This window comes from Mixophyes fleayi, chromosome 6 (assembly GCF_038048845.1).
Source record: "Mixophyes fleayi isolate aMixFle1 chromosome 6, aMixFle1.hap1, whole genome shotgun sequence".
NCBI classification, from domain to species: domain Eukaryota; kingdom Metazoa; phylum Chordata; class Amphibia; order Anura; family Limnodynastidae; genus Mixophyes; species Mixophyes fleayi.
The window spans coordinates 191,170,873-191,197,708 of NC_134407.1; the positions used below are offsets into that span (position 1 = coordinate 191,170,873).

General features: G+C 42.6%; 1 protein-coding gene across 2 annotated transcripts; it reads right to left on the reverse strand.

Moving 5' to 3' along the window:
* Nucleotides 1-603: 603 nt before the first annotated feature.
* CCNDBP1 (cyclin D1 binding protein 1) lies at nt 604-18,102 on the reverse strand. 2 transcript variants are annotated; one of them, XM_075177674.1, is made up of 11 exons: nt 17,984-18,102; nt 16,534-16,590; nt 14,199-14,278; nt 13,594-13,675; nt 8,863-8,959; nt 8,694-8,767; nt 8,154-8,230; nt 5,426-5,679; nt 3,819-3,879; nt 1,741-1,787; nt 604-1,148 (listed from the first exon to the last, which is right to left on the reverse strand). In XM_075177674.1, exons 1-11 carry the CDS (start codon nt 18,039-18,041, stop codon nt 1,040-1,042), a joined length of 996 nt encoding a protein of 331 aa, XP_075033775.1. In that variant the 5' UTR covers nt 18,042-18,102; the 3' UTR covers nt 604-1,039. The 2 variants fall into 2 exon arrangements, with proteins under 2 accessions (XP_075033775.1, XP_075033776.1); XM_075177675.1 differs by lacking the exon at nt 16,534-16,590.
* Between the last annotated feature and the right edge of the window lie 8,734 nt (nt 18,103-26,836).

Sequence of the window (26,836 nt, forward strand, 5' to 3'; positions counted from 1 at the left end):
CTGCTCAAGGGGGTCACATCAGTTACTAATAGTAAAGTTTTGCATAACTTTTCTGGCAAAAAAAATAAAAATGGAACATTGGATCAGTTTAATCAATACAAGAAGGAAAAAGTATATCCCTTTGTGTGTTATTTGGGGTATTGGATTCTTGGTCTATTTGTATGACTTAGATGGAGATCTGAACACATTTAAGGTCACACTTATGCAGTAATTAGAAGTATTCTAAAGGCTCACAAACTGTCTAGCACCACTATCTAAGTATCTGATGGATTCAGTATGAAGAGAGGAAGGGGGTAGCGACCACATTATAAACATTCCAATAATAAAGCCAAGTTTTATTTCTTATTTGGAAGATTTTGCCTCTCATTAGCAGGATGGAGTCAATAACAAGCAGCAGGTCAGGATAGAGACATTGAGGTAACCAAAGCTTACCCATCATCTTCTCCACTTAACAGCAGTTTTACGGAGGTCCCAGCACTCCACCAATCAAGTTCAGCTTTTCCTTCTGCACAATGTTAATTGACAGGTCTTAAGGAAGGCGGAGAGCAGCCCTAGATATTATGCCCTCTGTGTAGTCGCCAGGATATATTACAGACACAAAACTTTGATATAAATACTTTAATTCTTACATAACAGAGGCGTATCTGCATCACTGCATTCCAAGTACTATACACTTCTAAGCACATTTATTACATTTGCCTGATCAGGTTGCGGTGTCCCATCCCAATCAGCTGCTGCCAGTGCATGAAGCAGAGAAAACTAAGGTTCTGAACTGGAGGAAAACATTTTTTTCCATGATACAGTCTGTATAACAAGGTCTCATAGTGCACATTTCTACCTGTGATAAGTCATTAAGCGCAGACTCCTTTTACCATCTTATACACCCCATAGGTCTTTCAGCAATCCCATCCTGCTGCCAGAAGTGGCCAGCAGGCTTGACTTGTCCTCACATATAAAGCCTACTTTACAGACAGGGTACAATGAAACTTGCTGCAGTTCTCATCACTGGCGGACATTAGTTGAACGATGTGTTAAAATATCAAAGAGCATCCTGAGTCAAGTTTTTCACTTTATTCATATTGTGGTCAATGGCAGTATGGAGGAACTGGACCCAACTGGATTCGGTATCAGGGCATACATGGCTGGCACTGGAAGAGAAACAACATGTGTTGAACCATAGCTGTTTATTCATCATTACACAAATTGAATGTATTGTCACATGTACATACCCACTCCCTGCCCTCCCTCTTTCCTGTGCTGTCTCTTTAGCAATAGGTTTACCTCGTTTTCCATCACCCTTGCTCCCTACAGTTTGCTTCCTCTCTTTCTATTCCATGTAAGTAGTAATAAAAGTTTTCACAAAAAATATAAAATGGTTTCAGGAGAGATCTGAAAATATCCAAGATAAACGTTGTGATCATGGGGGAAACGTTTTCCTACGTACAACAGACTTCCTGTCCGTAATCTCATTTGTTTTAGGTATAGGAGTCTATTATAGATAAATACCCCCCTACTTTGTGTTATTTCAACTCACTGTTTTAGCAGCAATCATGCCCAGGACCAATTCTGTTAGAACAATGATTGTGCATATTGATCAACAGATCTATGACTGGTAATGTTTTACTGTCAGATTGGAACACAAGGCAGGGATAACTACCACCTGAAGGTTGTCTGGTCAAACCTATAGAAGAAGGATGATGGCCTGTCTATCTCAATATGAATACTCAAGGAGCCACAAACCTTGTGATCTCAAGTACTTTCTTCAGCACAGAGGATAACTTTGCTGCCTAAATAAAAATGGAAGAATAGTTTCATTTAATCCAATATATGAAATGGTAGGAATACAATTATTTATGATATCACAGATACCAAAACATTTTGAAGGGCAAACAAACGTCAGAGAAAAAGGCAAATATGAGAAGAAAAGCTAAGGAACAAATATATATTTCATAGGAAGGAAATAATACATGAAGGGAAAGACACACAAAGTAGGGAAGAGAAATGCGGAACCAAAAGTAAAAGGTGTGGATGCAGGGATCACAGGCGAGGACATGGGAGGCGAGGGCGGGAATGACAGAAGAGAGCATGGGAGGCGAGGGAGGGCATGGGAGGCGAGGGAGGGCATGGGAGGCGAGGGAGGGCATGGGAGGCGAGGGAGGGCATGGGAGGCGAGAGCGGGAATGACAGGCGAGAGCATGGGAGGCGAGGGCGGGCATGGGAGGCGAGAGCATGGAAGGCGAGGGCGGGAATGACAGGCGAGAGCATGGAAGGCGAGGGCGGGAATGACAGGCGAGAGCATGGAAGGCGAGAGCATGGAAGGCGAGGGCGGGAATGACAGGCGAGAGCATGGGAGTCGAGGGCGGGAATGACAGGCGAGAGCATGGGAGTCGAGGGCGGGAATGACAGGCGAGAGCATGGGAGGCGAGGGCGGGAATGACAGGCGAGAGCATGGGAGGCGAGGGCGGGAATGACAGGCGAGAGCATGACAGGCGAGGGCGGGAATGACAGGCGAGAGCATGGGAGGCGAGGGCGGGAATGACAGGCGAGAGCATGGGAGGCGAGGGCGGGAATGACAGGCGAGAGCATGGGAGGCGAGGGCGGGAATGACAGGCGAGAGCATGGGAGGCGAGGGCGGGAATGACAGGCGAGAGCATGGGAGGCGAGGGCGGGAATGACAGGCGAGAGCATGGGAGGCGAGGGCGGGAATGACAGGCGAGAGCATGGGAGGCGAGGGCGGGAATGACAGGCGAGAGCATGGGAGGCGAGGGCGGGAATGACAGGCGAGAGCATGGGAGGCGAGGGCGGGAATGACAGGCGAGAGCATGGGAGGCGAGGGCGGGAATGACAGGCGAGAGCATGGGAGGCGAGGGCGGGAATGACAGGCGAGAGCATGGGAGGCGAGGGCGGGAATGACAGGCGAGAGCATGGGAGGCGAGGGCGGGAATGACAGGCGAGAGCATGGGAGGCGAGGGCGGGAATGACAGGCGAGAGCATGGGAGGCGAGGGCGGGAATGACAGGCGAGAGCATGGGAAGCGAGGGCGGGAATGACAGGCGAGAGCATGGGAAGCGAGGGCGGGAATGACAGGCGAGAGCATGGGAAGCGAGGGCGGGAATGACAGGCGAGAGCATGGGAGGCGAGGGCGGGAATGACAGGCGAGAGCATGGGAGGCGAGGGCGTGAATGACAGGCGAGAGCATGGGAGGCGAGGGCGTGAATGACAGGCGAGAGCATGGGAAGCGAGGGCGGGAATGACAGGCGAGAGCATGGGAGGCGAGGGCGGGAATGACAGGCGAGAGCATGGGAAGCGAGGGTGGGAATGACAGGCGAGAGCATGGGAGGCGAGAGCGGGAATCACAGACGAGAGCATGGGAGGCGAGAGCGGGAATCACAGACGAGAGCATGGGAGGCGATGTTGGGAATGACAGGCGAGAACATGGGAGGCGAGAGCGGGAATCACAGACGAGAACATGGGAGGCGAGAGCGGGAATCACAGACGAGAACATGGGAGGCGAGGACGGGAATCACAGACGAGAACATGGGAGGCGAGAGCGGGAATCACAGACGAGAACATGGGAGGCGAGAGCGGGAATCACAGACGAGAACATGGGAGGCGAGAGCGGGAATCACAGACGAGAACATGGGAGGCGAGGACGGGAATCACAGACGAGAACATGGGAGGCGAGGACGGGAATCACAGACTAGAGAATGGAAGGCGAGGACGGGAATCACAGACTAGAGAATGGAAGGCGAGGACGGGAATCACAGACGAGAACATGGGAGGCGAGTGCAGGAGAAAAAGACAGTAAGCAATACATACATTGAGGCGTACGGCTACATGATTCATCGGAGGGTACATGCTCAGGGCCAGTTCATCCACACTAAAAATAATAAAAAGAAAAACAGGCTTTTAACAATTTACATGTACAAGGGAACATTTTGTTGATCAGGTGTCTAAATGTTTGCATTTATTTGGGACTCAGGGGCTAAACTACACAATGCCTTGTTATCAGATTCAGTGCATGATGCAGCAGGTCAATGTACAGTGCTAAAATTTGATTATTATTTCAAATTGAAAGGACAGCAAAGAAATATGCAGTCCATTCATCTGATGGGGGATTTTAACTCTCGACGTAAATTGGAACAATAAATCTAACTGTTCTGGCAAAGGAAGACAAGTTTTATCTATTTTTATAAATCCTAGATGGAAGAGAGTTATACTAGTGATACTAGTTGATAGAAAGCTGAGTAGCAGCATATAGTGTCAGGCAGTGGCTGCAAAAGCAAAGGCAACCCTGGGGGATGCATGATAAAGTGCACATCATGCAGACATATTACCCCCATTATATGTAACTAGTTAGACAACATCTGTATTACAGGGTACAGTTTGTAGCACCTCACTGTGAAAAGGAACTTGGGGCGATTCAAAGGCAGGTTACATTATAAATAAAGGGAATATAAATGTTAGTGTCTAAATAGAGGTTAGAAACACTAGGTTTGTTTACTTGAAAACAATATCTTAAAGGTGACCTTATTCATATGTATAAATAAATCTGAGGTCAATATTACAATTTGTCCAAGGAATTTTTTTTTTATACCAAGTACCATACAGAGAAAATAAATTGCAAATGGGGAAAAAAAAAGGTTCATTGTCGTGCAGGTAAGGATTTTTTTTAATATAAAATGATTATTTATTAGAAGGGTGGTTGCGCTGTAAAATTCCTTAGGACAAATTCACTAATGGACTGGATGCCTTTCTTACAAAGAGTGGTGTCAGTGACTATAACTGGCATTATGGAGGAGATTGGTCCAGGGAATTTATCAGATTGGGAGTTTGTATTGCCTTCCTCTGGATCAACACCATTAGAGTGTATGGAAAGCTGCACTTGATGGACCTTTTCCAACCATCACAACTACATAACTCTGCTATTTTACAGACATCATATGTTCTTTGCAGGACACATACAGCCCACATGTAATTGTGGGCAAAGCTGTTGTAAACCATATCTAATTTACATAATGTATGAAATGGTGACATGAAAGTGGATGAGATTGTACTACTGATAGGAGGGACAAGTAGTACAAGTAAGACATCAATAGCTTAGATTATTTTTGTTCCATGTGTTCAGTTCTGAAATACGCTTTCCAAATATATACATATATAATACAAACATATTGGTTCAACAAGTAATACATCCACTTAGGATTTTTCATTCTTAAATCAACAGACATTTCAAGTAGGTATTGTAGTGTAATAATAATAATAATAATAATAATAATAATAATAATAATAATAATAATAATAGAACAAATTAAATTGAAAAGTCTGTAAGATGATTATAAAATATTCTGCTGTATATCAATAATCCCTGATAGTATGGTTTGTGGGAATACATAATGAAGAGAACACAATCAGACTCCTTATACCTGGGGCTGACTTCCTGTGTAATATCTGCCAGGTCATCTAGCTGGGCCACCTGTTCTGCGGTCTCCACCTTCCCATGGGCCTTCAGGGTCCCAAGAACCTTCTTCAGACAGGCCTTAGAGGCCTTAATGAGGCCCAAGCAGGGGGCTATAAGCCTGTGATCTGCCTCAGACCAGTACGTATCCTGGTTCCCACGAGCACCAATTTCATCATCTTCTAGGATGTCACTGAAAGGATCCTCTCCTCCGGTCACAGCCTGCCAAGTTACAGGGAAACAAAATATTTTATATAAGCTAAATATCAAAACAAAAATGAATAAATAAAACCAAAACAAAGACATAATATAGTACTGAACAAGTTAACGGTCAGATTGTTTTTCTTGTTCAAAAAGAAGTATGAAAGGAAAACACCAAGCAGTTTAGTTTATAGCCTGCAGCTGCATTTTGTCAGTTGGCAAAATCAAGGTCTTATTGTTTGCATAGATTTTACGCTGGCTCGGTGCTTTGTAAGATACACACCAGCTCTTTGTTACTTGTTAAACTCAAGGGAGTAAATGTATCATACCCCGGTTTGTTCAACTCGCAGGAGTTCGGTGTCTTCGCAGCTTAAATTTAAAGCGGCGCTGCCTTGTAAAGGGAAACTTCCCTTTACAAGGCAGCGCCTCTTTAAATTTAAGATGCGAAGACGCCGAACTCCCGTGAGTTGAACAAACCGGGGTATGATACATTTACCCCAAGGTCTTATGAGGTGCATACATAATGCACCTGGTTAGTAGCAATATTTCTAGAAATATATTGAAATGTAATTATACCCACATCTAATGTATTTTGCTGTAGTCTGATTAGCCTTGAGATATGTACTTTGCTACTTGTTGGAATAATGCCTTATATTATAAGCTTGCACGATTACGATATGGAAACGTAATCTGAACTTCAAAAACTGATGTCTTAGTAAAGCAAAGTTCTTGCAAACACCAGACCTGTGAGTGTGTTTCACTAACTCTCTGGCCAGCCATATTGATACACCTTATCTGATGACTGACCTCTCAAGAAATATCCCTGAAAGTACTAACATAAACATTATTCTATGTGAACTGTAGAAACGCTGTGGTCTTTCTTCTTAGTTAAATGAGAACTTGACTTTAGAAGGTTTAAATTAAATGTATTTCTCATTCCTTTCACACACTCTCAAAACATCCATGTTGGAGAGGAGGATAGACATGCCAGCCAGCATGTCATACACTCAATTGTTGGGCACAGGAACTGGCACTTCTGTGGCGTCCAGCCAGTTGTGCACCTCATCTATAGTATTACAGAAGTAGGACGGTCATTGGCAATAACTTTTAGGCAGTGAGGGTATAACATGGTATGTAAGTAGCTTCCTGCAGACGTTGCTTGACCAAGTGAACTTTGCTCTCTGCAGTTGCATATCCAACAAAAGCGATGGTACACAAGTACTTGTATTGGAGAAAATAGCAGCCCTTATAGCACACAGTTTGGAGAACAAGTATACCTGTACTTGTAGCCAGCAGTCAGGCTGCTCTGGGAGGTGCCGGATTGAGGAGATAAAGAAAGCATATGATTGGCCATCCCAGACTGTGAAATGTTATCTTTGCCCAGCTGTTTAGTGAGCCGCCTTACCAGGAAGGTCCCTACATTCTTTCCCACGGAGCCCTCAGTTATACCACAAATCTTAAATTGCTTTGTATAGGCAAGTATTCCTGGTCGTTCGGGTGCTGGTGTAATTTAAGCACCTGCGATTGCCTCTCTTGTATTCATATGTCCATATGGGAAATTCAGCAGAATAGAAAACAAAAGTGAAGATTCCATTATTAGGAGAATGATCACTATGTTAGTGGCAGCTCAGTTCAGATGCAACCAGATCACCTGATATCAAGGCCACGCCCCTCTTACTTCTAGAATGTTTAATTCTGATAATATCATTACTTGGCACATAGTCTGTGCAACCACTGCCTGGAACTTCCATAGCTCCTCCTGACTGTCAGAGGAAACAATCTAGTTTATGCTAGGCAGCGTCCTTAAAGGCTTGTCTCCATGTCATGCCACCAAAAATGTCATGTTGCAGATGCATTTTTTTTTATTTAATTACATTTTCCACATATGACAAAGAGTAAGGACATTTATAAATAATGAAGGGGGGGGGGGGGGAGGAATACAGATATATGCAAGGTTGATACACCAATTTACCAGCTGAATTTGTGAGCAGCCACTATCACCACAAGTAAGGTGGTTTAAAATCTAATCATTAAAACAGGTCAGGTAGTTTGAGACTGATCATTTTAATTCCAGTTTGGTTGAATAATACTTCGCTTAGTCCACATATGATCTCATTTAAGAGTTAAAAAGAGTAAATTATAAGTGGAGAAAGAGAGGAAGAAGGTGCGGGAATAGAAGAGAGAGGGAAATAAGTTTACAAGGGATAATTGGGGGATGAGATGGATGAGGAATTTAAAAGCCTATACTAACACTGTCTTTTTAGACAAGGCCCCAAATTGCACGTCTTGTGTCCGTTAAGCACTGGGGTTTGAAGCATGAGGATAGCTGTATAACATGGGTGTCTGTGTCACTGGAACATTGGTACGGAGATAGTTGATCGGATAAGAGTGAACTTATGCGAACATACCACATAAAACAACAATACAACATTGACATTGTGTAATACATTATATACGTAAGCACATTTTTAAAAAACGAAAGGAGAGAATGATACCTGTTCCATCTCTTCTAAGGCATCCTTGACAACACCAAGATACCCGGATATGATGGACGTAACCGCTGCATGGTTATCTGTGAAGGACATACAAGATTTCATAGAATAAACATACAGGAGCAATAAAATATATTACACATTTACTATCGAATGCTGAGAACATTTCTGAAACAAATGTGTGTGTAGTTATTATGCACTTTAGAACCATCTGTCAGATGAAAGTCATACATTGCAAGTTGGCCTAATTGCTACTTTTAAACCTAAATTATATATTTCAAATGTTATGCAACCAAGTCACTATGAAGGTCACTGCTGTCCTGGATTCATAAGTGTTACATTCTATCAGAAAAGTGTGTACACATTTTATTTTATAAATCACTGGTTGGAGTAAGTACAAATAATGGGAAACAGAAATGAACACGGGATTAGGTGAGAAATTGAGAAGTGGGTCACATTAGGTTAGGACACGGACACTCTGTTGGGAGTCACAGAGTAATAGAACGGTCAGATAAGATAAGTTGGAAACTTGCAATGACTTACCTTTAGGAATGTGTGCAAACTGGTCACAAGCCTCCCACACACTGCCTGTGGATACCAGCTGTGCCTGGGACAGACTACAACGACATAATAGGTGAGAATCAGAGATGAAGGGCATACACTAATGTATCTATGTACTTTAGCCTCAATGCTAGTTATCAGTAAGTAATACCTCTGTATACGTGAGCTCAGTATGACTTCTATCAGCTGTATGGTGCCCTCAATCACATCTGCTACCGCCTCTCGCACCGTCTTACGCAGAGTGGTACCTAAATACAGGGGAAAGGAATATATTGCGGTATGGTATTTGATGGCTGGACAGTTTTGCAATGCACAACACAGTGAGGACTACTAAAAGGTACCCAGACACATTGTGACCCTGCTGGCCAATTAGGTTGTTGTTGACCACATTTGCTCTCGCCTGCAGTGTTCATGGACTCAAAGCAACCACTGATCACAAGGTTCTCTGATCTTTCAGTCTGGTGGAAAACGCAACTAGACGATGACTGCACTAATAAAGCCCCATAGGATGCGGCTGTTTACCCTGAGCATTCAATGGCCAGGTCTTCCTAATTTGGCTACACACGTGCATGGCCAAAAGGCCAGATCTGCCCTTGGATGGGCAACTTTTCATATGCCTGCTAAACGCAATACAGAGTTTGAGATCAGATACTTCTTATTGGAAAAGGACCTAAATTACTTGAAAATACAACAGTTTATTAAACCTATAATTAACTGATCTAGTACGAAAAATTATTGTATATCACTCACAAATACAGTGACTTGTAAACATATTCAGACCCTTGCGCAGGGCTCTTTTTTTACTGAATATAAAAAAAAATTCTACATTGAAATTTTGTTCCCTTTGATATTTCTATATTGTAGCACTTAAATGCAAGATTAGTTTTCATAGTACATTGTAAATATACGGGCACCACCAGGATTTCAAGAGCAAGCGGTGAGTGGGCGCTGCTGACCAAATCCCTCCTGATTGAGTGAAATGTCTCCCACATTTTCTGAATAGAAAAATCCATAGTTGAGAAAACATTCATTTATAGGTAGCAGCGTAATCATCGGTGCTTTACAAATGGGAACAAACATAGCAATAAAACAAGATTGTGTACTAACAGACAAAGAAAGCCCTGCTCGAAAGTCTACTGTCACGCTTCAATGCAGAAATCACAGCTAAGGAGCCTGGAATATGGTGAAATACTGAATATTTTTTGCAGATATTTTTCCAGAAAATGCAGTAAGGTACAAACCGGATGGTGTAGATATAGAACAAGGATTGCAGAGATGCAGAAAGGTGAACCAGGAGCACAACAACAATGACCAGCAAGGTATACTGGGAGTGGCAGGTATAAATAGAGAGAGAATCAAGTGCAGGTGATTAATTAGTGCAGCAAGGTACTCATAGTAGCAGGAAGAAACAAGCACAATAGCAGCACCTCTGGAAAATAAGAGGTACTGTGGGAGAACATTCAAAGAACACAATAAAGTCCAATAAATCCCAGAGGCAGGAGCTGCCGGGATGAAGCAGAATCCTGACAATGCTGCAGTGGAAGAGAGGCAGATCCTGACAGTACCCCCTTCCCCTTAAGGTGGATTCCAGACGTCCGTATTACCAAAAGTGGTTAAAACAGTCTGAATCGTAGTCCATTGTAAGGGGCCTGGCATGCAAGTCCTCGTCTAAGGGCGGAAAAGAGATGGAGATAATGCCAGAGGAAAATTAGCTCTCTTCTTTAGCCTTTTATTCTTGCAAGCATACCTCGAAACAGGAGCCTGAACCAATTGGGTGGAGCACAGTGTTATCTCTTGGCCTGATGTGATAGGTGGTATTGCCGAATGTACAGAGGCCCCACAAGATGGCATAGCAGAAAATGTTGCAAACTTGCCGATTACTGCCTCAGTAAAGGATTGCAAGTCCGTTAGGATGTAGTGATCTGTCTCAATAAATGAGTTTACCCATTCCAAAGCATCCCCACTAAAATGAGATATTAGTCACTGGTTGGAGTAAGTACAAATAATGGGAAACAGAAATGAACATGGGACTGGGCACACTTGGAGTAGGACCCGGACTGGGCACACTAGGAAGACTGGAAGAAGCCTCAGACTGGACAGCACCAAGTAAGAACTCGGGCTGCACCGTCGTAAATGGCGACTCGGGCTGGACCGTATTGACTGGCAACATCTCTTAAGCAGATTTGAGGGGCAGCGCTCTCTCTGAGGCAGGCTGTAGGGGCAGCGCCCTCTCAGAGGCAGACAATGTCTCTGGAACAGAGACAGAGGCTTGCGACTCGGAACTGGAGGAAAAGGCCGGCGACTCGGAGCCGGAGGAAGGCACCTCAGGACAGGCGGCAGAAACTGGCACCTCAGGACAGGCGGCAGAAACTGGCACCTCAGGACAGGCGGCAGAAACTGGAGTTGGTAGATTGGGCCTCATCCCAGGGAGCAGAACACACTGAAATTTGGAAACGGGAAGTGAAGCGCAAACAAATGAAAATGGGAAAAAACAGAAGACGGTTCTGAAGGCTGTTGTGGTCTGCGGAGAGCACAGTCTTATAAGAAGTGAACATTACTGGCACAGTAAAGACATAATTTGTTAGGTCTTCTGTGCCGCTGCTCCTCTTCGGTGAGATGGGGGCCTGGATCACCTGTGAAACTGGAGTTTGTTACACTATAATTCTTGGTAAACTGCAAATTAGTAATAGCACTAATAAAAAGTGCGGATTGCACAGACTCAGCAGCAGAGAAAGTTTTTTGAGGTAAATCAACAGTATTTGAATTGTTAGAAACGGAATCTAAGTTTCCATAGTGGATCCATAAGTAAGGCAGAAAACTGAACCAGCTGTGATCGCAATAAAATTATATCTGCTTGTACAGTCTGTAGATGAGGAAGCTCAGTGATTTGTAAGGCAAACATTTTGCAGGAGGAAGTGAATAAATACAATTGCAGAAAAAAATCAAATCAAAAAGGAATAAAACTCTGAAGCAGAATCTTTCACACGGCTCCAAAGCTGTTTTTTGGGCTGGTCATACGGTCACGCTTCACTTCAGAAAATAACAGTTAAGGAGCCCAGAATATGGTGAAATACTGAATATTTATTGCAGATATGTTTCCAGAAAATGCAGTAAGGTACAAACCGGATGGTGTAGACATAGAACAGGGATTGCAGGAAGATGCAAAAAGCAAATAACAGGAACACAGCTGATGAATGTGAACAGGTAGTTTGTAGAAATCCCAGGGAACAGGTGAACTAGGAGCACAACAACAGCACAGCAACATATAACAACAATGACCAGCAAGGTATACTGGGAGTGGCAGGTATAAACAGAGAGAGAATCAGGTGCGGGTGATTAAATAATGCAGCAAGGTACTCATAGTAGTAGGAAGAAACAAGCACAATAGCAGCACCTCTGGTAAATAATAGGTACTGCGAGAGAACATTCAAAGAACACAATAAAATCCAATAAATCCAACAGGCAGGAGCTGCCGGGATGAAGCAGCATCCTGACGATGATGCAGAGGAAGAGAGTCAGATCATGAATCCTACAATCTATAGGAAAACAGTAATTTGAAACATGAGGTTAAGAGCCACGTAGAGCATACTGGTCCATCCAGATTGCAATGGGAAAAGTAAGTACTTAGTGGGGCTATATGTTCTATTCAGACAGCAATGTTGGTTTGGGGATCAGAGGGCTGTTTCAGAATATAAAGGGAATAAATGTAAGTTTTGTGTGAACTCTGTAGAGGGGAGGTCGAAAAGCATTAGGACATTAATAAGATAGTTCTGGAATTTGATAAGCTTGTCTGAACAGGGCAGTTTTCAGGAAACACTTGAAAACTTGGGAGCTAGGGGAAATTGTTGTACATGGAGTAAATTCTACAGAGAGGATACAGCCCAAAAAAAGGGTCAGCTGTGAAATTGAAGACTAAAAATCAACCTAAAGAAGCAAGAGGTAACGTAATGTGAATGAGTGAATTAGGAAAAAGATACAAAACAATGCATCCATGTGTTTGGATTTCCAAGTGGACACTGGGTTCAAATATCAGGAAGTGGAGGCCAAAGCAGAATCAGAAACAGTTCCAGTGCTCTCACTATCACTGCTATAGCTTCTGGGTACGTTCTTCTACCTTTTGGGGCCATCCTGAAACAGTCCCAGGAGGCCGCGTCCTTTGAGTTCTCGGCAGCTAAGGCCAATCCCATTCTTGGTGAACACAGGGAGCTCTGCGCCCCTGGTCTGCCAGCGCCAATTGTGATTAGCACAGTTTCTTGTCTTACAGAGCATAACAATGTCTCAGCAGGACAATGATCCCAAACACAAGGGAAACGAACATTGGAGTGGCTCATTAATAAAAAGGCGAACGTCCTACAATGGCTCAGACTAAGCCCTTTTTCAATTCCATTGAGAATCCATTTAAAAATATATTAGGAAATGGGGGAGCACAACAGTCATCTGACCTGAATAACTTTGAGAAAATCTGCCTGGAAGAATCACTCCCAAACTGTGTGAAAACTGGTACATACTGCAATAGACTGAACGCTGCTATTATAGCAAAAATGTGGCTTCACTAAATAATATACTGTGGTCAATCAATGCAAAGCGAAAAGAATACTTCTGATTTTTCATCTTAAGATTTTTTTTTGTTTTTTGTTTTACAAAGGGACATGCACAAACCCTAACTACTAGTCTAAGGGCTAGATTTACTAAGCTGCGGGTTTGAAAAAGTGGGGATGTTGCCTATAGCAACCAATCAGATTCTAGCTGTCATTTTGTAGAATGTACTAAATAAATGATAACTAGAATCTGATTGGTTGCTATAGGCAACATCCCCACTTTTTCAAACCCGCAGCTTAGTAAATCTAGCCCTAAGTGTCACCAATCAAGGTCTACTGCTCACCTTGCTCCTTACGGAGGGAGTAATACAAAGCAGAAGCTGCCAAAACAGCATTGAGGAGTCCATCACTTAACTTCTGACAGTCCTATAACAAGCAGACAAGATAGAGGATGTGTTATTTAGAAAGTGACACATTATTATTTAATTGCATTTATACAACACCTACAGTAGATATTCCACAGCAGCACACATAAGTAGGAAAACAACTAGGTACATCTTACATAAATATATAAAGGGGATGAGGATGCACCCTCCTAGCAAGGTCTGATTATGTAAGAGGCAAAGGGTTATCGTGGCAGGGAACAATGCTGTTGTCGGAACTTCAGTGACTTTAGTAATGAATAAGAATACAACAGAATTGGGATATAAAGGAATGGTTGAAAACTTGTGGTTTTGTTGCATAATGAAACAGTGAGGTGTGTTACATCTGACCAAAGGCCTGTCCAGAAAGATTTCAGTGAACATTTGAAGGTTAGGTAGGTTGGAGAAGTCCAATTATTTGATGTAGTCAGTTGCTGCTCTGAAAACGTCAGGCAGGAGTGACTGATGACGATGTTACCTTAGTGGCCTACATGTAATCCTCATCGTCTACCGGAGGAATTACCCACCTCTCCTGATGGCACTGGAGGCTGAGAGTAAGCCAGGCTTATTTTGGTGGCTTCCTGAGAAGTGGCTTTAAAAGCTTGTTCTAAGAAAGCAGAAACAAATCAGAAAAACAGACATTAGATCACTGAAAGTCATGTACCATGTTCCTGGTCTCCTTTGAAATAAAGGGTGTGCTCTCCAATCAAACTTTCATTTCTGAATGATAAAGAAAATTAAAAAAAACATGTCATGCCTATGTAACAATTTTCTACCACACCATACAGTTCACTGACTCTGTAAATTAATATCCTTGGACTAGTGCTGCCACCTTTGACTCTGTCTTCGTCTTGGGTACCACAGGTACATCTCATCTTTATCAATGCACCTTTGTGTTCATCCAACCTGCCCTTTCCGCTTCACCATTCTCATGTCACAGATACAGAGACGTTCATAGTCCCTAACTTAACTTCAGTTTTTGTAAGGCATAAGTGAATGGTAGGAGTCCCACAGAGATCACATCAAAGCATGTACAGGCATCTATGAAGCCTTACAATAGCCCAACTCAAAAATCTGACCACCTGGCACAGAGCATAAAAATGACCAATGCGCTATAGAAGCCCACAGTTAGTCCCACAGTCTGTTAGTAGGGGCAAAGTACATTGCCAAGGATGCTGGCTGCGGCTCTGCCCCTTAAAAGCAGTGATCCTGCTCTATTTCCTCAATATTGTGGCCACTGGCAAAGCAGGACAGCAGGAAGTTGAGAGGTTACGCTTTAGCAGGAAGGCGGGCAGGCTAGATGTAGCAGTGACACATGATAGGACCATGGCTGAGCCAATGAAATAACACTGTTGTTATCCCGGTCAATGGACCTCATCATGTCAGTCATGTGTGTGCCCACTGCTTCCACCTATTCCAAGTTTAAGTGACATGACGCTTGTCAGCTGCTGTGGAACTAGAAGTCTAAGCAGGCACTGCCAGCCTCTGATAGGGCAAGCTAAAATTTGTAGTTTTACAGCTGACCGAGAGCCACGTTACTGAACTCGAATATATTCCCGTGTCATCAATGTGTCTCTGATAAGTTGTGTGAGTTTTTAAAATAGGCAATTTTTTTTATTTTTATTTTTTATTCCCTTGTGAAAAGCAAATGTTAACACCATGCAATTTCATTGTAACAATGGGATATTTTTCCTTTTGTCATAACCTTGTTACTTGAAAACTTTCCCAGATTTGGTTTATACTCAGAAAACCATATTTTTTCAGAGGGATATTACTTTGAAAGTCAATGTGTTATATTTATTCCAACTAAATATATTAACATGATCACTAACTATTGTAAACATTAATAGCTTCATTGGTCCAGATGTAGTAATGCAGTGGGAGTACTGTAATGTTTGTTGATACTCACTTACGTATGCATTTAATTTCTAAAAACAAGCTTTGAGAGATTGTGTTCTTTATTTCTTTAGATCTGAAGAAGAGAGGGGTCTCTTGAAAGTTTGCCTCAAAAAATGAATGTTTGAATTGCCGATAAAAGGTTCAAAATGTTAAGAGGAGTAATTTCCCTCCACAGAAAAAAAGTATAGAGCAACCAAAGCACTACTATTGGAAAGAGATGATTTATTATACTATTTTTATTTATAAATAAAATTGAAACCTCCGTCATGTATGTCCATTTCTTACAGTCCATAATGGAGGTAGCCAGTGTGGACTAAACACCAAATTTATAGTTCCCAGTGCATTCAATCCTGCCTGATCACCTAATTGGCTTCATACCTCAGTGATGTCTCTTAATTCCCTGTGACCTGATAGGCTACATTCTCAAGAATATTAGTTTGGCTCACAAAATGGCTGCCTCTCTTGTGTGTTGGTGACAAGAAAACTTAACCACTGACCTATTTCCTTTAACCAGTGTTCACAGCATACCCAAGTCAGCTGCAGTTAAACTCATTACTCATATAGGAAATATGATGGCAGGACAAGCTGTTTTGTAACAATTCCCCAGTTACGGTAGAAGTGGCCATATTTCTTTTTAAAACTAATAAATGGTGCTCATATAATGTCAAGAAAAATATCAGGGGTTGCCATAACAATATAAAAGTTTAGCACAGACAGATATAAATATAAGTAACTAATATGAGCAACTGCAATAACATACATTCATCACTGGCTTTGATATAGAAGTGAATCAGTAAGTGCTAATTATTTATTGGTAAAAAAAAAAAAAATATTGTTAAACAATTACTTTTACAACCCTATTTAACAGAATAGATCAGTTCTTGAAAAGTCTATTCATCATTGACAGCAAGCTTACATAAGGTCAATGATGAATCTCTCATGTTACCAGAGCCAGTTTCTTACCCAGTGTTTCCCAAAAGAATTGTGGATTAAAGTTGTTGTTTTCACTGGATTCCCCATCTGCACAAACGGAAGGCACCAAAATAAACCATATTAGTATTCTCAATAGTATTGTCTTGCTTTCAAAATAGTACTCGTCTTTACAGAAGTAATCATGTTTATTTATATTAATTAAAATTCTGCACAAACTAAGAAGATATGCATTGTTTTATTTAAACAAATAAATAAAATATAAAATAATTGAACAGGGAAATTGGCTGCAGACTTCAGAAAGATGCTCTGTTAAATGCAAATGTTTGTAAGTATAAAGCAAGTAGCTGAATAACACAAACCATATCAGTACCAGAATACATATAGCTAAAGAGATAAGGCTGATGGACAATGCAAATTTTAACGCTGACTCTTTTCTGGAGGAGTTTTTGGACATGACAACCAGCATCCTGTGTTAATAGTTTAATTTTTGTATGAAACACACATAAAAACCCCACAAAGAACTATATTTAAAACATCAACATAATCTTTGTCTGATGTGTTAAAGTAAGGAAGTTTACTAATTACTCCTCCCAAAGCACTAGTAAAAGAGTCACTGCTTGCTAAAATATAAAATAGTAATTTACTCTCTTGTACAAGATTGTGCTGAATCTATAGCAGATTGCTGCTAGCATTGGGGTTCAATGTAATTTTAAGGTCCTATTACCTCTCTGTCTGTATGTATTACCCAGTATTGTCTTATCAGTGTTTGTTCCCAATTGTAAAGCGCTACGGAATTTGCAGGCGCTATATAAATAAATGTTGATGATGCTGATGAAGGTTCACCAAGAAAATATTTATGTATCGAGTTAAAACATTGAATGCCTGTCTTGCCGTGTAAAACTAATACTTTATTGGTTTAAACTATTAATACTGTTTTTATATTGTTTTCTTCTAGTCCACTATTTTTAACATCTTCTTGGCAGTCGTTTTGTTTTCAATTTGTACAAGTTTGCTGTTGTTTATGTCTTGCATTTTTAAAACTGGGAGATCAGATACACAAATTGTCTATTTCAATATGTTTTGCAGATAACAACTACTTTGCATGACATCTACATCCAATCAAAACTGATCCCTCATCAGCACTAGGCACCATAAGACTGCAATTGTAACATATAGGGCGCCCCCTGCTGGCAGGTAGAATAGCTGCAGGAAAAACAATAATAGGAAGAAATTAATAAGTGTAGTAGGAAAACTGTAAGTAATAAAATATAAAACACCATCATACAAGGGCTCTTCCTCTGCATAGAGCCCCCGTTCACTAGCCCCTCCCTGGTGCAAGCCTGGACTATGACAGCCAAGTATTAACATGTGGTTACCAAACACCCACTCCTCATATTCTGTAACATCATATAAAGATCCTTCCACACAGACTAATCAGGTAAACCCCGTAGTGGGTTAAGGTAAAAGAGCCCGGACTCGCCTCGAACTTTCCCCAGCACAGCACGCAAATTATCCAGTAGTTTCTGTAACGGCTCCATAGTTCCCCGGAACCATAGGAGGCTGTCCACGAAAGCCCATCGGAAGAGAAATGACGGCACACATAGATGTCACTTCCTGTGTCATAGAGTCAGCGGCTCCAGGGATAGAACGGGAGGTGGTCATGTGACACTGCTGGAGGACAGTACTTATGGCTGTGTGAGAGGGGGAGGTTATTGGAGTTAGCAGGTTGTGCTGGTGCAGTTAGCAGGAGGAGAGGGGACAGGATGAATTAGCAGGTTGTGCTGGTGGAGTTAGCAGGTTGTGCTGGTGGAGTTAGCAGGAGGAGAGGGGACAGGATGAGTTAGCAGGTTGTGCTGGTGGAGTTAGCAGGAGGAGAGGGGACAGGATGAGTTAGCAGGTTGTGCTGGTGGAGTTAGCAGGAGGAGAGGGGACAGGATTAATAAGCAGGTTGTGCTGGTGGAGTTAGCAGGTGGAGAGGGGACAGGATGAGTTAGCAGGTTGTGCTGGTGGAGTTAGCAGGTTGTGCTGGTGGAGTTAGCAGGAGGAGAGGGGACAGGATGAGTTAGCAGGTTGTGCTGGTGGAGTTAGCAGGAGGAGAGGGGACAGGATGAGTTAGCAGGTTGTGCTGGTGGAGTTAGCAGGTTGTGCTGGTGGAGTTAGCAGGAGGAGAGGGGACAGGATTAATTAGCAGGTTGTGCTGGTGGAGTTAGCAGGTGGAGAGGGGACAGGATGAGTTAGCAGGTTGTGCTGGTGGAGTTAGCAGGTTATGCTGGTGGAGTTAGCAGGTTGTGCTGGTGGAGTTAGCAGGAGGAGAGGGGACAGGATGAGTTAGTAGGTTGTGCTGGTGGAGTTAGCAGGTTGTGCTGGTGGAGTTAGCAGGAGGAGAGGGGACAGGATGAGTTAGCAGGTTGTGCTGGTGGAGTTAGCAGGTTGTGCTGGTGGAGTTAGCAGGAGGAGAGGGGACAGGATGAATTAGCAGGTTGTGCTGGTGGAGTTAGTAGGTTGTGATGGTGGAGTTAGCAGGTTGTGCTGGTGGAGTTAGCAGGAGGAGAGGGGACAGGATGAGTTAGCAGGTTGTGCTGGTGGAGTTAGTAGGCTGTGCTGGTGGAGTTAGCAGGAGGAGAGGGGACAGGATTAATTAGCAGGTTGTGCTGGTGGAGTTAGCAGGTGGAGAGGGGACAGGATGAGTTAGCAGGTTGTGCTGGTGGAGTTAGCAGGTTATGCTGGTGGAGTTAGCAGGTTGTGCTGGTGGAGTTAGCAGGAGGAGAGGGGACAGGATGAGTTAGTAGGTTGTGCTGGTGGAGTTAGCAGGTTATGCTGGTGGAGTTAGCAGGAGGAGAGGGGACAGGATGAGTTAGCAGGTTATGCTGGTGGAGTTAGCAGGACAGGAGGAGAGGGGACAGGATGAGTTAGCAGGTTGTGCTGGTGGAGTTAGCAGGTTGTGCTGGTGAAGTTAGCAGGAGGAGAGGGGACAGGATGAGTTAGCAGGTTGTGCTGGTGGAGTTAGCAGGAGGAGAGGGGACAGGATGAGTTAGCAGGTTGTGCTGGTGGAGTTAGCAGGAGGAGAGGGGACAGGATGAGTTAGGTTGTGCTGGTGGAGTTAGCAGGAGGAGAGGGGACAGGATGAGTTAGCAGGAGGAGAGGGGACAGGATGAGTTAGCAGGTTGTGCTGGTGGAGTTAGCAGGAGGAGAGGGGACAGGATGAGTTAGCAGGTTGTGCTGGTGGAGTTAGCAGGAGGAGAGGGGACAGGATTAATAAGCAGGTTGTGCTGGTGGAGTTAGCAGGTGGAGAGGGGACAGGATGAGTTAGCAGGTTGTGCTGGTGGAGTTAGCAGGTTGTGCTGGTGGAGTTAGCAGGAGGAGAGGGGACAGGATGAGTTAGCAGGTTGTGCTGGTGGAGTTAGCAGGAGGAGAGGGGACAGGATGAGTTAGCAGGTTGTGCTGGTGGAGTTAGCAGGTTGTGCTGGTGGAGTTAGCAGGAGGAGAGGGGACAGGATTAATTAGCAGGTTGTGCTGGTGGAGTTAGCAGGTGGAGAGGGGACAGGATGAGTTAGCAGGTTGTGCTGGTGGAGTTAGCAGGTTATGCTGGTGGAGTTAGCAGGTTGTGCTGGTGGAGTTAGCAGGAGGAGAGGGGACAGGATGAGTTAGTAGGTTGTGCTGGTGGAGTTAGCAGGTTGTGCTGGTGGAGTTAGCAGGAGGAGAGGGGACAGGATGAGTTAGCAGGTTGTGCTGGTGGAGTTAGCAGGTTGTGCTGGTGGAGTTAGCAGGAGGAGAGGGGACAGGATGAATTAGCAGGTTGTGCTGGTGGAGTTAGTAGGTTGTGATGGTGGAGTTAGCAGGTTGTGCTGGTGGAGTTAGCAGGAGGAGAGGGGACAGGATGAGTTAGCAGGTTGTGCTGGTGGAGTTAGTAGGAGGAGAGGGGGCGGGAGAAGTTAGCAGGAGAGACAATAGAGGTGGAGTTAAAAGGGGAGGTGGAGCTTTATGGAAGAACACTGTAGATCAAAATGATTTGTGTTTTCAGGACAGTTGGGTGCTACCAAGTTTATGCTCTTATGTCATATATATCTAGAGTTGAGTGTTCTATAGACAATTTATCAAAGGGCGAAAAGCCTATTGGCAATAGAGCTTGTTTTTGCTTTGCCTTATATATGAAGATGTATAATTGCCATTTAATCACTGAGTAGAAGAAAATGACAGTGGTTATAATAATAGGGTGTACTCCCGGATAACTAATAATAACATTATTCCTTTATTGAACGTCGCTTAAAATCAAAATGAATTATTTCTGCAAGATGTAAATATTAAAATCAAGATTTAAAAGAGAGTAGCGTAAGAAGAAATGGTAAGCGATTAAAATGTATTTGATCAGGTGATGACTATTTGTTAGCAATGAACTTCAAATATTTTTTGATAAACAGTTTGTGAAGGTTTCAGTTATCAATAGATACTACTATAACAAACCGCTGTCTGTGTTATTATTGTACTGCAGGGAAGGTGAACGTCAAATCCTTTCTTTTATTCAATTCCACTTTCATTCAAAACATGCTCCTTGGCTGGTTCCCCAGAAGAACACCTCAAAAACATATTATTTTCAAGAATGGTATTATTTATAAAAGCAGTATATGGCTTACACACAAGTTTAATTATCTTAAATTGATGTCTTATAAATTTATATACACTAATGCCAGTCTGTGTCCTGATTATTATGGAAAATATTTAACGTTAATCGACTCTGTGCACTCCCGAATTCAACAAAAAGCGGATCAGAAGATACATGCGCTGATGAATAGGGGTGTGTAGGTCTGCTGTACTCTACTGCACAAGAGACTGTAGGATACATCCAAGACCTATGTGGAATATACATTTGAATAAAGAACCCGCATAAAAAAAACAAAAAAAACAATGTCACCTGTTAATAATATAAGAATCAATGACAAAACAGTTTAAAACAAAAAAATGTTTCTTTTATGGGTTTTTTTTTCCATGAAATACATTAGGATGATCTTAATGTCTACAGAACATAAAATACATTTTTACAGTCGCTAATGATTGCAAATACGTTATAGCTCTTCTAGCATCTGCCCCATTGTTTAACTGGAAAGAACATGCTTACACAAATCTCCTCTCTTTGGTCTATTTACCTCATTATACCACTGTGTGTGTGCAAGCCAGGAGCTAGCTGTTTAAAGAATAAACCCTGTATACAGCATTCCCCTGCAGAATCCCCGGGGCCTCATCTGTCCCTATGCAGGAGAACTGTTGCTGATAGGCCTCTTTACCACATATCCTTCCCCTTAGTATCGCCAACCTTGGTGGCGTGGACACCACATCTCTGAAAGAGCTTCCTTTACCACCTCAAGTGTCATCTCAACCACATCTATCAGGGCGTGTACTGGGCTCTTATCTTCTTGACACCTGAGAACCCTGTCCTCTCTCCACTCATAGCCCCTTATTTTTGTAACAAGGCGCTTATGAGCTCTTTCTAATGGTGGCTGTACTGTGACCCTGGGGTAGGTTTTCTGACACCGCACAAGTCCTACACAACCTATTCATTGCTAGGTAAAACCTGTTCCCTCATTCTCCCTTCCACTATGTGTCCGCCACCCACCTGAGTGTGCATAGCTTCCAACACCAAGGGTACATGAACCTGTAGAACTACTAGCTGTTCTACCATCCTCCCCTTCACAGCAGCAATTGAAAACAACACATTTTCTTTAAGAACATATGATGGCATACAGCCTGCCCAATTAACAGAATCCACCATAACATCAACATTAGCCTATTTAAACACATGTTGTAAAGTCATATCATTCCTCTTGTCTCGTGCAAAGTTTCTCAAATGCAACAGTTCTGGATAATTAGACCAGTCTATACCATCACCAACAGATGGGAGTGTCTCATCCACAATGTCACCAGCCAACTTTGTTTTCAGCTGTCTAGGCTTGACTGAATTCTGAGACCTTTGTGGAAGTCCTGCCATGACCCCCAGGATAACATTCTGGGATAGCAGCTCCCCACAATTGAGAGCTACAAACTGTAAGTTCCCTGGCAGATCCTTTAAGACCGGGCTTCCGACTAGTGACTTAGTTGCCGGCATATCCGTTGGACCAGCTCACAGCGGACCTTTTTCAAAAGGTGTTTATGGGGACTAGTGCACTTGGCTTTAAAGGTGTCCAAGCTCTCCAAAACTTGAAACGCCTCCAGTCTGACACCTTCACAACCGGACCTTGACCAACAGCAGCACCACATAGCATCTCTGACCAAACAGCGCTATGAGACACCGCTGACAGAACAGCCCTGTTTCGGGCTGAACAGTGCTGGGGAACACCTCGGGCTGAACAGTGCTGGGGAACACCTCAGGCTGAACAGTGCTGGGGGACACCTCCTTGGTTACTGGGACCTTAGGTTTACACAATCGGACACACTCTCTTCCATAGTGTTTACTAGGTGCCTCAGACAGAATGCAAATGCCACAGCTTTGTTACGTTCCTCGGCATGTTTATCAGAAAGAGTCTTTTCCTCATGGAGCAATTGTTCAAGCTTTCCACACTCTGCAGCCAGATGAAACCTCTTTAATTTGCATTCCACAAATTTCTTTACAGACTCACTTGATGTGTGCACCTCTTGCGGAACCATGACAACTTTTGTTTCAGCACAGCAATCTCTTGGTCTGTCTCCGTTGCTATCTCTTTAAGATCATCCATTGCTTTTTCTCTTTCTTCATACGACTTCTGCACCTCAGCTTTCAAAGATTTAAAAAACACATTTTCTTGCCCTCTCTGCTGCAATCTCTCTGCAGTTTCTTTAAGAGTTTCTACTGTTTTTTCTCTTTCCTCATATAATAATTTTTTCAAACAACTGTTGATTTGAGCTCCTCAACTCTTTTTCAATCCAGGAGATTTCTTCTCTAAAAAAATTCTCCAAGCGATCATACTCTTCCCTGGCCACATAATCTGACCCAGGTAACACCAGGTTTGTGCAGAGAGCATGATATTCTCCAACTTCATCTCCATACTACAAACTCCCATGCAGGTTTCCCTCTGTAACAGTTTTCTCCAAGCAATCATACTCTTCCCTGGCCACGTAATCTGACCTAGGTAACACCAGCTTTGTGCAGAGAGCATGAGATTGAAATTAAGACAATTTTTTTCAACAATAACTTCTCTTTTTTTATTGAAGTCTTTAAACCACAAGCTACATCTTTACATTCATTCAGTACTTTTCACAGGCAATTAGCAAAACAGGTGCTTTAGCCCCCTCACACAGGTAAAACAGCAGACTTCTGTGGACCATACTCAACTCACAGCTCCGTAAATAACCAACCAACCAAGGTGTGACGCTACAATGCCCAGCGATTTTTAAAACATTTGCTTTCTTTGAAAAACACACAATTGCTTTAGATTTCCACAAAAGCAAATAGCAAACTTTTCTGGACCACACCCAACTCACAGCTCAGTGAATCAACTGGTGTGTCACTACAATGCCCAGCAATTTTCAAAACCTTTGCTTTCTTCGGAAAGAAAAAACATGTGCTGCACAGTTCACAGTAATATTGCTCCTATCTCTCCACATTGAGAATATTTGTTTTCTCTGCAACTGACAGCTTTATAAAAAGATTGGTGAGTAATAGGGGCAATCAACACATTTTGCTCACCAACACTTTCATCTGGATAGCTGGGTGGATAGCTGTGAGTTGGCTTGACCTGGCAATCCCACACTGACACCACTGGTAGTTCTTCTGACACCTTGCAACTCTGACACATAAATGAACAACTTTTTGCTTCAAACCAAACAGTGCTCTACTGTTTGCATCACAATAAGAGCATGCAGTCTTGTCAGGATGACACCAGCAAACAATACCGAGTTGCCTACACCTCCTGGTGACCCTAATGCAATCACAGAAACCAACTCTCTAGACACCGGCCAGCTCTTCTAGCATCGGTCACATTGTATAACTGGAAAAAAACAGGCTTAAATACACAAGTAGTCTAGTTACCTCATTATTCCACCTGTATGTGTGCAGGTTAGGAGTTTGACTGTGTAAAGAATTAACTCTGTATGCAGCTTTCCCCAGCAGATTCCCCGGGATCTCACCTGTCCCTATGCAGGAGATGTGTGGCAAATAGGTCTCTTTCTCACAACCATTATTTTTACAACTTTATTGTTAATCAATTATTTCAGTTATTTATATTGCTCCTGCATATTACAAAGTGCTTTAAAGAGAATATTTAATCATTCATTTAGCCGCTGCCCCAGAGGAGGCTATAATCAATATTCAAGAGCTGAACCACAGGTTGTAAATCGGATTTATTGATATAATTTAGCTCTCAGGCAAACAAAAAAGAACCTTTAAATCAGAATGTTAATGCATATTGCTCAGCAATTGCACTTGTTGCACACCTCCCAATGTCCCCAATCTTGGAGGGAGAATGTATGTTGAGTTTTCAGAGCATTATCAGATATTGAAAAATACGCCATGACTAGCACAGCGTACAAAAGGAAAGCAGACACAGAGAATCAAGATTTAAAGGACGAATGGACACTATGATTTTAACACACCTGTGGCCCTTATAAAATGTAGTAATGTAACAACATTTACGAAACAAAACAAAATTTAGAAACGGGTAAGAAATAACTCAACTACTTGTGTGAAGCATCTGCAAAGCTGCTTGTTGGTTCTCTGTCTCAGCAGGAAAAAGCTTCTGAATCATAAATGAGCATTACTTGGATTGTAACCATTTTCCGATACTAAGATAGTTTGAATATAGTGGATCATATGCTTGAAGATAGAAAGAAAAATTTCAAGACAAAACTTAGCAGTGTTCAGCTCGGACCTTCACCCGAACGCCAACCCAGGTAAGTGGTACTTTAATGATACTAGCTGAGTAATATTGCTTTAGGGGGTACTGGAGCTAAATTGATAAAAAAAAAAGTAGTGGCTATGATGCTAAAAGGTTATGAAACCCAGTATACTCTAGTGGGGACTGTGTCACACTTTAATCTTTAATTATGCTATGAAAATTAATTGTTACAGTGCAGGACGGGAGTGTAGAAACAAATTAAGAATAGTTTTTGTGCAGTCCTGCAGCGCAAATGATGTCATACGCTTACTTTTGCACATGAGCATGGATTTGCAGGTTGCATGTTGTACCATATCATATGAGGAGTTGGGCAGATCATGGGCATTCTTTTATGAGTACAGATAAGGAACATGAGTGTGTCCCCTTATGCAACAAGATGAAAAAGGGGATCTTGTTTTGTGGAATGGGATTAAATAAAACAAGGGGGTGACAAGGCCACATTTATGGGAGTGTTCCCTGTTTTGGGGAAACACTCTCTTTTTCTCTCCTCCAGTGAATAACTTGATTAATCTGGCATCAGATCATGTCTCGTTCTGTTCTTTTAATGGGATATATTCCAGTTGCACTCAGGGCCATCTTAACAACATTATGGGCCCCCGGGCAAAGCAGTGCACTGGGGCCCATTATATAAATATATATATATATATATATATATATATATATATAAAATCACTTTTTGTTTTCAAATCCCCCTTACCTTACAATCGCCCTGTTCTTTGAGTCGAATCCTCTTCTGTTCTTCGTCGCTGTTCTGCACTCCTCCGTGTTGTGCTTGCAGTGAATGTTGAGCGTGATGACGTCATCGCGCCCAACATTCACTGCGAGGGCATCACGGAAGAGGGGACCAGGGAGGGAGCCGGATCGTCACCTGACCTAAATGGTCAGGTGACCGCAAAAGGTAAGTTTTTTTTGTTTTTTTAAAGTTTTTAAAGGAGTCCTGTCTCGGGCCCCCTTGTCCACTGGGCCCCCGGGCACCTACCACTCGTGTCCAGTCGGAAAGACGGCCCTGGTTGCACTTCTGTGGCACACTTCACCAATGTAATAAAACTCTTCAAGCATACAAAATTGAACATATAATAGTACCAATGACCCCTTACTATTATTTATTTTAGGGTAAAATCTGACACCATTTAAATGAATAAAGGGAAGTGTTAGTAGATTGGACTTTTCACTCTTTACATCATGCAAACCTGGTATAGGTTTCCTGGGGGCAGTTACAAGGACCGTGACGTTGACATGCCCCCTGACATTGGCTGGGTGGACAGGTACATACACATAAAGAAGAAGTATCGGTCTGCACTTTTTCCAGTTTGTAAAAATTTTTTATTGATCATCAAGTCAAAATGCTACAATACCTTTCTGATTGATAATATATAGCCTGCATTTCCAACCTTACCAAATATGGTGCATTATGGATTATGGAGTGCTATATTAATCAGTAGAAAAACAATTTTAAATTAACCACTTTTAAC